This window comes from Pelophylax lessonae (genome assembly GCF_965119305.1).
Source record: "Pelophylax lessonae genome assembly, chromosome: 12".
NCBI lineage: Eukaryota > Metazoa > Chordata > Amphibia > Anura > Ranidae > Pelophylax > Pelophylax lessonae.
This window is the reverse complement of record NC_138779.1, coordinates 57344843-57357500: the sequence shown is the minus strand read 5'-3', so window position 1 is coordinate 57357500 and position 12658 is coordinate 57344843. Positions and strand designations below refer to the sequence as shown.

The 12658-nt window shown below is 45.7% G+C and overlaps 1 protein-coding gene across 2 annotated transcripts in view; it reads left to right on the top strand.

Moving 5' to 3' along the window:
* Positions 1 to 12658, top strand: part of LOC309568758 (nicotinamide N-methyltransferase-like) — a 67117-nt gene that overhangs the window by 47441 nt on the left and 7018 nt on the right. For both annotated transcript variants that reach the window (XM_082274530.1, XM_082274529.1), the window contains exon 2: positions 11834 to 12041. In XM_082274530.1, coding sequence (XP_082130656.1) covers positions 11834 to 12041 — 208 coding nt within the window. The remainder of the gene's footprint in view (positions 1 to 11833; positions 12042 to 12658) is intronic.

Below are 12658 nucleotides of genomic sequence, written 5' to 3'. Positions count from 1 at the left end.
ACCTGATTAGAGCCAGAGGCTTTAATAGGGTGATGCAAAGGGTGGTCCCGGGGCGCACTGCTCTGCGTCCCGAGCCCACCCATTGTGTGACAATAGCGAATGAAAATTCGCTATTGTCACACCGATCCTCCTCCTGGCCAATGAGGAAGCCGGTTTAATACTGGCTTCCTGATTGGCCGGAAGGCAAACCCCATGCCATTGTCCGAGGAGGAGGCGGGAGCGGGAGGACTCGAGGAGAGTGGAGACGCGCTGCTGGGGGACACAGTGAGGAGAAGCCGCCGCCACGGCTGCTCCAGGGCTCCAGGTAAGTGCACTGGTCTCAGGGGGGGGCCCACACTGCACTGAAGGGGGCACGCACGCACACTGGTCTCTGCATTGAAGGAGGCATGTACGCTGGCCACTGCATTGAAAGGGGGCATGTACGCTGGTCACTGCATTGAAGGGGGCATGTATGCTGGTCACTGCATTGAAAGGGGGCACGTACGCTGGTCGCTGCATTGAAAGGGGGCATGTATGCTGGTCACTGCATTGAAGGGGGCATGTACGCTGGTCACTGCATTGAAAGGGGGCATGTATGCTGGTCACTGCATTAAAGGGGGCATGTACGCTGGTCACTGCATTAAAGGGGGCATTTACGCTGGTCACTGCATTGAAAAAGGGCATGTATGCTGGTCACTGCATTGAAGGGGGCATGTACGCTGGTCACTGCATTGAAAGGGGCATGTATGCTGGTCACTGCATTGAAAGGGGGCATGTACGCTGGTCACTGCATTGAAGGGGGCACGCTGGTCACTGTGCATTGAAAGGGGGCACGCTGGTCTCTCTGCATTGAAAGGGGGCACGCTGGTCTCTGCATTGAAAGGGGGCATGCTGGTTTCTCTGCATTGAAAGGGGGCACGCTGGTCTCTCTGTATTGAAAGGGGGCACGCTGGTCACTCTGCATTGAAAGGGGACACACTATACCTGTATTACAGAAGGCCCCTTTCACACTTTTGCGACCTCAAAGTCAAGCAATTTTTACAGCGTTTTTTGCCGCAAAGCAATGCCTATTACATTTTTCTGTTTGCGCCCCCCCCCCACAAAATTTTGAGCACCAGCCGCCACTGTCTCCCACTATACGCTCCATCAAACCCTGGAAGGTGGCTGGAGCTCCTGACAGACCCTGTGGCATCCTATTAAATTCTAAAAACCCCAGGAGGGCAAATGAAGGCGGTCTTTTCCCGATATTCGGGTGCTGGGTATTTGGTAATTCCCACTCTTCAGGTGTAGCACACTGAACCATTTAGCTCCTGACAGACAGGCATCTTCAATTCGTGGAGTGGTGTATTCACCTGGGATCGTCCTCTGATTGAGGGTACAATAGCTGATACACATGTGGAGGGTTTCATTTTTCTTTCTCACTACAACTATTGGGGATGCATAGGGACTTTCTAATAACACCTGTCCACTTCAACTTGGCCAGTTGTTCCCGAAGATACTCCAAGTTGCTCAAAGGAATTCTTTGGTCTCTCTCCCTGAAGGGTTTATCTTTGCTGAGTCAAATTCTATGTTGAGTGCTCTTAGCACAGCTCACATCATAGTCACTCTTTGAAAACAGCTTTTTCCATTGCGAGAGTCTCTCCTTAACCCTCTCCTTCCATTCTGTGGACAGTGGGGAGTCATGAGGGAAAAATTCATCTTCACTCACTTCTCTTGAGTCTCCCCCCAATATACCAGCTGCTCCCACTGGGGTTGCTGCGTTCACCTGCCCAAGTAGCATCCGGGGTTTCAGTCTGATTGGGGATTCAGTGATATTCCTCACGCTGATAGGTATCCTCCCACAACTTCCATTCAGTGCCTTGGTCGAGATTATTTCGGAAATCACCTCAACCCCAGCGTCTTCTTCCTGAGAATTGGTTTCAAGGACAACAAAGGGCCCAGGCTGATCCCAGGTCAGCTTGACAGTGGCTCTCAAGCAGGTGATTTCACCAGGTTGCAATACTCTCTCTTCAGTGCCGAGCTTCCACACCTTCCTGTAACGCTTCTGCGTTTCTTATATGGTGTGGATTTTCAGCTGCAGAAATAGTTCCACGTCAGTAGTCATGTAAGAGATATGCTGAGATACCATTCCCAACCTCAATGACTCATCATGTGTGGAAGGTCTTATTTCAGCCAGTAAATACACACAATTAGCAAGCTGGTTCCTAGAGTGACTTTATGTATGTGGTAACACAATGATGAAGGTTGAGGGATAGGTTGAGTGGAGGTGGTAGGTGATAGACACTTGAAGGTGAGACAGTAGCAGATGGATGCAGGAAGGTTTAGCAATGTTGTATGATAGCAGATGATAGAATAGCAGGTGGACATACAAAAGAGATCAACCCAGTGCAGAAAAGTAGCAGTAGTCTCAAGAGCTAGCAATCTAGTTATGCAGATGTGATAAACAGTCTTTACTATGCAGAGCTAGATAGTGTAAGCTTAGTATAAGTTTATAGAGAATTCCCCTGCGGGGTACTTAGCACTATTAGCGATACAGCCGAAGGGTGGTTCAGGAGAGGCGGATGATCCAGTAGCGGGATACAGGGATCAGCGCAGCGAGGTTCCGTCAGCGAAGTAAGCTTGCAAGCATGGAAGCTTCAAGCAAGGTTAGCATCCAAGTAAGGGTGTTTGAACGAACACATGTGAGTGAGAAACGACGCCTTAAATAGCCATCTAGTCCGGCGCTGAGTGATGACAGCTCCAGTCTTAAAGGTGTATGCGCACCTTTCCAAAAGTAAATGGTGGGGCGCATACACTTGTGGAAAGTGTAATTTAGGGTACCAAAGGTACCGGAACATTACAATACCCCCCCCCCTTAAGGCCTGCTCCTGAAGGCCTCTGGAGCTGGTTTGTCTGGGTATCTCGCATGAAAATTGCGGATTAATCTAGGGGCATGTATGTCAGAGGTGTTTAGCCAGGTGTCGTCTTGGGGCCCATAGTTCTTCCATCTAACCAAGTACTGAAGTCTTCTTCTGTAGATACGAGAATCCAGAATCTCTTTTATCTCGTATTCTTCTCCACCTTCAACTTGTACAGGAGGGGGAGGTGGAATATTAGGCCTTATTCCTTGGTCCGGAACATGGGGTTTTAGTAGCGACACATGGAAAATGGGATGGATTTTTAGGTCCATTGGCAATGTAAGCTGCACTGCAGCTTTTCCAATAAGTTTCTTGATTGGGAAAGGTCCCAAGAACAGAGGTCCAAGCTTTTTGCTAGGGATCTTCAGTCTCAAGTTTTTTGTTGAGAGCCAAACGAGGTCCCCGATAGTATACTGTGGAGAAGGTCTTCTACGAAGATCATAGTACTTCTTTTGTTGACTGTGAGCGTGTGCAATGGTAGTATTTAGTAAACCCAGAGAATCCTTTATTTGGGTAAGATAGTCTGAGGCTACTGGGTTATTTGAAGGAAGGATGCGTGGAGGGAGAATAGAGGGATGGAACCCATAGTTCAAGTAGAACGGACTCTGCTTGGTTGTACTGTGAGTTGCGTTGTTGTAGGCAAATTCTGCCAGGGGGAGAAGATCCAACCAATCATCCTGTTGGTAAGAAGTGTAACAACGTAAATACTGCTCGATGCATTGGTTGACTCTTTCAGTCTGTCCGTTGGTCTGCGGATGGTAAGGAGAAGTGAGCTTCTGCTCGATCCGTAGTATGTGACATAGTTCTTGCCAGAATTTAGAAATAAATTGGGATCCACGGTCAGACAGAAGAGTTTTTGGGATACCATGTAATCTGAAGACATGTTTCATCAGGAGTTCTGCCGTTTGTTTGGACGAAGGTAGTCTGCGAATAGCAATGAAATGTGCCATCTTTGTCAGATGGTCCACTGACACCAAGATGGTATTAAATCCTTTGGAAGGAGGCAATTCTACGATGAAGTCCAATGACAAAACCTCCCATGGAGTTTGGGGTATTGGTAGACTGCATAGTAGACCGGATGGTCTCATAGTGTCAATTTTGGACCTGGCACAGACATTGCATGAAGAGACGAATTTTTGTATAGATGTTTTCATGTCAGGCCACCAGAATTGCCGAGAAATCAAATTGAAAGTCTTTGTCATACCCATATGTCCTGCCATAGGCACATCATGCGATAATTCCAAGATCTTGGTGCGTAGGGTAGGTGGTATGTAAAGTTTGTCGTTGTAGTAGAGGAAGCCTTCTGCATCGGTATTTAGTTGTGGTGGGAGTGAATCCAACCTTATACCATGCAGAACCTCTTCCTTCAAGGAACGGACAACTCCAATAATGCGTTTGTGAGGTATTATAGGAACGGAAGGAATTTCAAAGTAGTTTTCTTCAGTTAGTCGTGATAGTGCATCCGCCTTTTTGTTCTTATCTGCAGGTGTGTAGGTCACTAGGAAGTTAAACCTTAGAAAGAATAGTGACCATCGTACCTGTCGATGCGAGAGAGTTTTGCTAGTCTGAAGATATTGGAGGTTTTTATGGTCCGTGTATATAATTATTGGTAATTGGGTGCCTTCGAGTAAATGTCGCCAATTCTCCAGAGCCAATTTTATAGCAAGCAGTTCCTTTTCACCCACGGGGTAAATTATCTCGGGACTGCTCAGGGATTTAGAAAAAAAGGTGACTGGATGAAGTGGTGAAGTGGGGGTAGGTCGTTGGGAGAGTATTGCTCCTACTGCCAGGTTTGACGCATCTACCTCCAGAATGTATTGGAGGGATGGGTCTGGATGGCGTAATATGGGAGCGGAAGTAAACCTTGTCTTTAACAAGTGGAAAGCCTTATTTGCTTCTTCTGACCATTTAAATGGTATTTTTATGCTAGTGAGCTGTGTGAGGGGTCTCACAATAGCAGAAAAGTTTTTTATGAACTTCCTGTAGAAATTTGAAAATCCCAGGAATCGCTGTAGCGCCTTGCGTGTAGTTGGTGTAGGCCAATCCTGAATGCAGGATATTTTACTCATGTCCATCTCGATTCCTGTTTTGGATATGATGTAGCCTAGAAAGAGTACCTCATCTTTATGGAACAAGCATTTCTTCAGCTTCACATAAAGATTATGTGCAAGCAATCTCGATAATACAAGTCTTACATGTCTTATGTGTTCAGACAGGGTCCGTCAATATATAAGTATATCGTCCAGATATACCACAACACAGACATCTAGTAAGTCTTTAAAAATATCGTTTATAAATCGTTGGAAAACTGCAGAGGCATTGCATAGGCCGAATGGCATCACAAGATATTCGAACAATCCGTATCTAGTTCTGAATGCAGTCTTCCACTCGTGTCCATCATGGATTCGAATGAGATTGTATGCTCCTTTCAGGTCTAATTTTGAAAAATAGGTAGCTCCACGCACCTGCTCAATGAGCTCAGGGATAAGCGGTAGAGGATAGCGATCTTTTATTGTGATAGCATTCAATTTCCTGTAGTCGATGATAGGTCTGAGACTTGAATCTTTATTGCGAACAAAAAAGAGTCCTGCTGCTGTGGAAGAAGTGGAAGGTCTAATAAAACCTTTTTCCAAGTTCTCATCCAAATAGGTTTTGAGATGGGCAAGTTCATCCTGTGAAAGAGGATAAACATGACCGAACGGCAATTTGCTATTTGGGAGTAGATCAATGCTACAATCATAGTCTCGATGAGGAGGTAATGCTTGAGCATTTTTCTCAAGAAAAACCTCAGAAAGATCCTGATAACATAGTGGTGCAATCTCATCTGTCACCACAGACAGAATCTTACCGGAAAACGGGAGGTTACACGTTTCCTCGCAATAACAAGAAGGGAAGGTCAAGGACCGTTTCTTCCAATCTATGGTTGGTTGGTGTGTGTGCAACCAGGGAAGTCCCAACACAATGGGAAAGTGGGGTGATGGTATTAAATCGAAGGTAGAAGTCTCCCTATGAGACTCGTTAATAGTGACTAGAAGTGCTTGTGTCTGATCGGTGATCGGACCAGAGGATAACGGAACACCGGTAATAAGACTTACTGAGACAGGTTTGAGTTTAGAAATAATAGGAATTTTATTTAAAGCAGCAAAACATATATCCATATAATTTCCACAAGATCCTGTGTCAATCATGGCCTTAGTAGTAATCCTGTTCTGGTCCCACTGTAATGTCAAAAAAACAGAAATGTAGGGGTTAGTGAATGAAGTTGTCAATCCTCCTAGGGAGACATGTGAACACTCACCCTTCTTTTTGTTGACTAGGGGACAGACGTTTATCTTGTGATCCGGGGATGCACAGTACAAGCAGAGATTTTCATTTCGTCTTTTGGCTTTTTCCATAGTTGATAGCGGTGGGCGTATGGTTCCTACCTCCATAGGAACGGCCAGACTCCGAGAGGAAACGGATAATGGCATTCCCATCTTTTCAGCCTTTCTTTCTCGTAGTCTTCTATCTATGGTAATACTGAGTTGTATTAATGCATCCAGGGTTTTTGGCAGATCCGCTCGGGCGAGCTCGTCCTTAACGGCTTCTGATAGGCCAAGCCTAAATTGGGTTTTCAGAGATGCATCATTCCATTCTGAATCAAGGGTCCATCTCTTGAACTCTGCGACAAAGTCTTCTACAGGCCTCCTTCCTTGTTTCAAGGATCTTAACTGAAGATCAGCAGTACTCTGCCTATTGGGGTCATCATATAGGCTAGTGAGCTCTGCCAGGAACAAGGCATAGGAGTTGAGAAGCTGGTCGTTTTTCTCAAAAAGAGAATCTGCCCAGGCTCGAGGATCGCTTGATAGGTAAGAAATAATAGTACAAACCTTAATGTGATCAGTAAGGTAGGTACGAGGTTTTAGCAAAAAAAGTAACTCACATGCGTTTTTAAATTCGCGAAATTTTTTGCGATCGCCTGTAAATACCAAAGGGGGATTTATCTTGGGTTCAGGGGACTGAGCAGAGGTAAGTTGTGTCAGTCTAATTACCTGCTGCGACAGAGCCTGATTGTCTTCTTTTAATTCAGCAAGTGCGTGTATTAACGCAGATACTTGCTGTTTTACTTGTGTCACCTGAGTGGTTATTTCTGCTGAATCCATTTTTTGGGTTCGTTCAATCTGTAACGCTTCTGCGTTTCTTATATGGTGTGGATTTTCAGCTGCAGAAATAGTTCCACGTCAGTAGTCATGTAAGAGATATGCTGAGATACCATTCCCAACCTCAATGACTCATCATGTGTGGAAGGTCTTATTTCAGCCAGTAAATACACACAATTAGCAAGCTGGTTCCTAGAGTGACTTTATGTATGTGGTAACACAATGATGAAGGTTGAGGGATAGGTTGAGTGGAGGTGGTAGGTGATAGACACTTGAAGGTGAGACAGTAGCAGATGGATGCAGGAAGGTTTAGCAATGTTGTATGATAGCAGATGATAGAATAGCAGGTGGACATACAAAAGAGATCAACCCAGTGCAGAAAAGTAGCAGTAGTCTCAAGAGCTAGCAATCTAGTTATGCAGATGTGATAAACAGTCTTTACTATGCAGAGCTAGATAGTGTAAGCTTAGTATAAGTTTATAGAGAATTCCCCTGCGGGGTACTTAGCACTATTAGCGATACAGCCGAAGGGTGGTTCAGGAGAGGCGGATGATCCAGTAGCGGGATACAGGGATCAGCGCAGCGAGGTTCCGTCAGCGAAGTAAGCTTGCAAGCATGGAAGCTTCAAGCAAGGTTAGCATCCAAGTAAGGGTGTTTGAACGAACACATGTGAGTGAGAACCGACACCTTAAATAGCCATCTAGTCCGGCGCTGAGTGATGACAGCTCCAGTCTTAAAGGTGTATGCGCACCTTTCCAAAAGTAAATGGTGGGGCGCATACACTTGTGGAAAGTGTAATTTAGGGTACCAAAGGTACCGGAACATTACACTTCCCAACTTCCACATCAGGGGTCTTCTGCTCTGGCAGAATATGCTGATAGGCTTGTTGCAATTGAGGATGAATGCTCTCAACCAGTTATATTGGTCGTGAAAAATGTGGAGCCATTAGTTACATTGTTATTTAAGTGGATGTATCATATATAACAATTTTTTTATCCATGTTTGTTTATGCTAGCATAAATTGTTTCCCCATATATTAACATCCCATATATTAACATCCCTCTGAGTATGCGTGTAGGTAAGAAACGTAATGCTTTTGTTGAACTTTTTCAAGGTATCTTAATATGTCAATATTCTTACAATTGTTTCATGTGTACTCTAGTTCCTCCAGTTCATATGATTTAGCTGTTTTGGCTAACAGGGAACTGCCCTCTAAAGTTGATCACCTGTTGATTTAATGATGCCTTGGTCTGCCATGAGCAGGTGTATCTAGTCAGATTAGTTAATGATTTAAAGTGTTTTACATTTGTCTGCATATATATATATGTATATATATATGTAGCAATATTTCCGGACATTGGGCCTGATGTGGGTCTGCCATGGTTACTGGAAACACCAACAGCACATTTAAGCTGATTGCCCAAGTGTGAAATCTGAAACAATGAACAGTCTGGCATCTTTGGTTTGTATATTGGGGATGGGAGAAGGGAATGAGTGGGATACTCCTCTGGCTCAACTAGGTATAAATTGGGACACTTGAAGAAAAATGCCTATTGCCGCTGCCTTGACGCTGGCTGAATGCCGGTCAACGCTGGTCAACGCCCATTGGCGCTTGTAAATCTGACTGGCTGTCTGTGAACTTGAGCGTGACTTCTGACACTTCTGGCTAGCTCAAAAGTCAAGCACTGTACTGAAGACTGACTTCTGATACTCTGGTTATCTCAAAAGTCAAACACTGCTTCCTCCAGTCCTTCCTGACTGAGGTAGCCTTTGTAAACTGCTTCTGCTGCTACTCTCAACGCTGTACACTGCACGCTGTACACTTAACACTTCAGGGCCCAACCGCTGGCACCCCCTTTACTCTACTGTACACTGCACGCTGTACACTTAACACTTCAGGGCCCAACCGCTGGCACCCCCTTTACTCTACTGTACACTGCACGCTGTACACTTAACACTTCAGGGCCCAACAGCTGGCACCCCCTTTACTCTTCAGGGTCCACACTGGCACCCCCCTTTTACTCTTCGGGGTCAACACTGGCACCCCCTTTCCTTTTGCTCCTGCACCGGCTAGCTAGCTCCTGGATCCCTCTGACCTTCCCTGGAGTGGTCCCCTCTCACTAGGCAGACCCCCAGGGGCAGTTTGCAGTACTCACAACTGGGAATGCTTTCCTGAAACTCGACCCCTCTCAGCTCCGCTGGTCCTCAGCACACCGGATCCTTTCTGCAGCTCAGCTCAGCCCTCTGTCCCCTCAGGCCAGCCGCCTGGGACACCCAATTCCTCTTGACAGGAGGAGAGACAGCCGTACTCTCCCTCCTGGGACTCTGCTTCCCGCCAAAGACGCTGCATCATGTGCCCCCCTCAAACTTATACCCACTCCCAGAATGCTGGGTGGCAGAATCTGCCTTTCTGGGGTAGATACAAGCCTGGGTGTGCCATTGGCCAGGTTTCTTCCACTGCCCAATGAGAGCCCTCATTAAGCACAGTGGGGAGACTCCCCAGTCTCAGTAGCCACACCTGGGAACCATGACAGCCTAGCTGAAAATCATGGCCCTGCTGATAAGCAAACAAGGCCTACTACACTTTACCTAATATATACACCCTGTTGTTTTACCACCGTTCATTGTATGATTTATTGTTTTATCACTTTGAATAAAGATGTTTGCATCAGAGTGCTGCCATCCAGTTCAGTTTCTTCTATATATTTACTGTGCCTGCAGGTAAGTCTTATAGGCTTACCTGTAGGTATAAATCAAAAAGTGGACTTTATTACCGCTTGAACTTGCTGTTGGAGTATAAGAAATTACATAAGGAGGCTGATCATTAGCACAACATCATACACCCAAATGTGTTAAAAGACCAATCATCTCTGCTATAGGGAGCCCTGGTTGTGTTACTCTGTCCCTGGCAGAGTTCCAGGCTATATGTGTGGAATATTCCAACAATAAGATCTCCCTGCCATAATTCTCAGTGTGGTTATGTACTCTGGACATTTTAGCTGTCCCCAACCATCTCTGTGTGTTCCAACTCTTAGGCCCCATACACACAGGGCATTTTTGCAGCTGCTTTTAGGAGCGCCAGACGTTTTTTTTTTTTTTTTGCAGCTTAAAAACGCCACTTCATGTTATTCTATGGCCTCATGCACACACAGGCTTTCAGGAGCTCCAAGTGGCATAAGCACTGACGCTGCTAAAGGCTGATTAACGTTGCTTAACGTTGCATATACAGCGTTAAGCCACGTTATAAGTTTTTTTTTGTTTTTTTTTTGTGAAAATCAATGCTTCCCTATGGGAGCCTATTGGTTTGAATGGAAGTCGCATCACAAGTCGGATCAGGATGATCCGATTTGTGGTGCGACTTGCACTCTGAAGATCTTGAAGGGGAACTCCATGCCATAATGGGAAAAAAACAGTGTGGGGGTCCCTCCCAGGTTCCAAACCAGGCCCTTCGGGTCTGGTATGGATTTTGAGGGGAGCCCCACGCCGAAAAAACAGCTTGGTCAATGCAATGGCAGGTCAGGAAAGGGGAGGGGACGAGCGAGCAGTCCCACCCCCCCTGGACCATAACAGGCCTAACGCCCTCAACATGGGGGGTGGGTGATTTGGGGACCCCCCACCCCAAAGCACCTTGTCTCCATGTTGATGAGGACAAGGGCCTCTTCCCGACAAACCTGGGCGGTGGTTGTGGGGGTCTGCGGGCAGGGGGCTTATCGGAATCTGGACGCCTCCTGTAACAAAGGGGCCCCCCAGATCCCGGACCCCCTCCCTGTGTGAATGGGTATGGGGTACATTGTACCCCTACCCATTCACCCCATAAAAGGCAGTGAATGTAAATAATGACAGGAGACGTTTTGAGAAGTCCTTTATTAAAAATCTTCCTCCGGTCTTCTCCCCTCTGGTCTTCTTCCTCTGTTCTTCTTCCTCCATTCTTATTCCTCTGGTCTTCTCCCCTCTGGTCTTCTTCTTCCACAGCTCATCCTCCGACGATGTCTTCGGTGATTATGCCGGCTCCGGTCTATGCAGCTTGTTATATAGCCATTAGGGGCATGGCCTCCCGGTGACGTCACCATAGACCCCCACCCCCTTATGTCATCATCTTGCTCCTCCCCTTACCTGACCTGCCGGGCTGCATGCTCGGATAAGGGCCTGGTCTGGAACCTGGGGGGGCCCACGCTGCTTTTTTTCCCATTTTGGCATGGAGTTTCCCCTCAAGATCCTCAGAGCGCAAGTCGCACCACAAGTCGAATCATCCTGATCCAACTTGTGATGCGACTTCCATTCAAATCAATGGGCTGAAAGCCGTATCAAAGATGGCTCCTAGGCAACCATTGATTTTGAATGGAGGCAGAAAAATGCTGCTAAAAGCCAACATGGCCAAACGTGCAATAACGCCAATGGAAAAAGCTACTAAAAGCAAGTTTTTACAGCTGCTTTTTCCTGGCGTTAGAAGTAGCTCTGCAGCTTGTTTTTTATGACGCTCTGTGTGCATGGGGCCTTACATTCTCTATAATATAAAACAAATCATACTGTAAGGGATGGTGGAAGCACCTCATAATTGGCACAGCAGGTGCCACAGCAGGACCTCAACATAGAGTCAGAAGAAAATGGCGTAACTCTCCAGCACCTACCAATAACTGAAATATAAGTTTTGAAGGAACTGACCTTTAAAAAATGTGCCCATTCCTTGAATGGCCTATATTGATATTTAGATGTAACACAGTTGTAACAGTTGTGCTTGAACTGTCCTGAATTCAATTACATTGCATAGAGACTTTTCCACAGCTCTCCTTGAAGATTTTTTTGAATCTTTTGCTGCAGGTGACTTTAGAGGAGATGTATTGATTGACATCAGCATGGGTCCCGTCATTCACCATCTCTATTCAGCACAGAAATATTTCAGAGATATCATCCTTCTCAAGCCTACTGAGCACTGTATCCTAGAAGTGAAAAAATGGACAAACAGCCGAACCGGAGCATTTGATTGGTCACATGCCACTACACTTGTCACAGACTTGGCAGGAAAGAGGTGAAGTATCTGCCATTTTTTTGTCCGAATCAGGCTGATTGCCTGGTGTGATGAAATACTAGCGTGGGTAGGAGGACCAGACATAATTTTTTAAATATTTGTATTTTTTAATTAGTCTTTTCAGCTTGTGAGAAGATTTGTAAATCAGGTGATAATATTACGAGGGAAAAAATTATGGTAACCCCTTAGTTCCTAAGGGTAAAACAAATATAAATTCCTAAAGGCTCTTACACACTTGATGAAAATCGGACGAAATATCCTCCGACTTTCTCTCTCTTGCTCAGCGGTCACAACCGTTTTTAGTTGACAGTGCATAATGTTCACAAAATTTCTCGTACGATTTTTTTTTTTTTTTTTTTGGGACGTTTGTTCCTAGACTTGCGGGTTGTCAGCAACTTCAGATCATGCGCGGTCTTTCGTATCCGATTTTTCGCAGACGTACTGCATGCACATTAAACGAAAATTGGTCGTGCTGGAGACGGACGATAACAATTTTGGTGTTTGTCCCCGGTTTTTTTCGTGGAAAATGTTGGCACCGGCTGCTGAAAGTTGTGTACACACTAGCCGAAAATTGTACGATTTTACCTCGGATGGGAATTTTTGGCAGATTTTCTCCT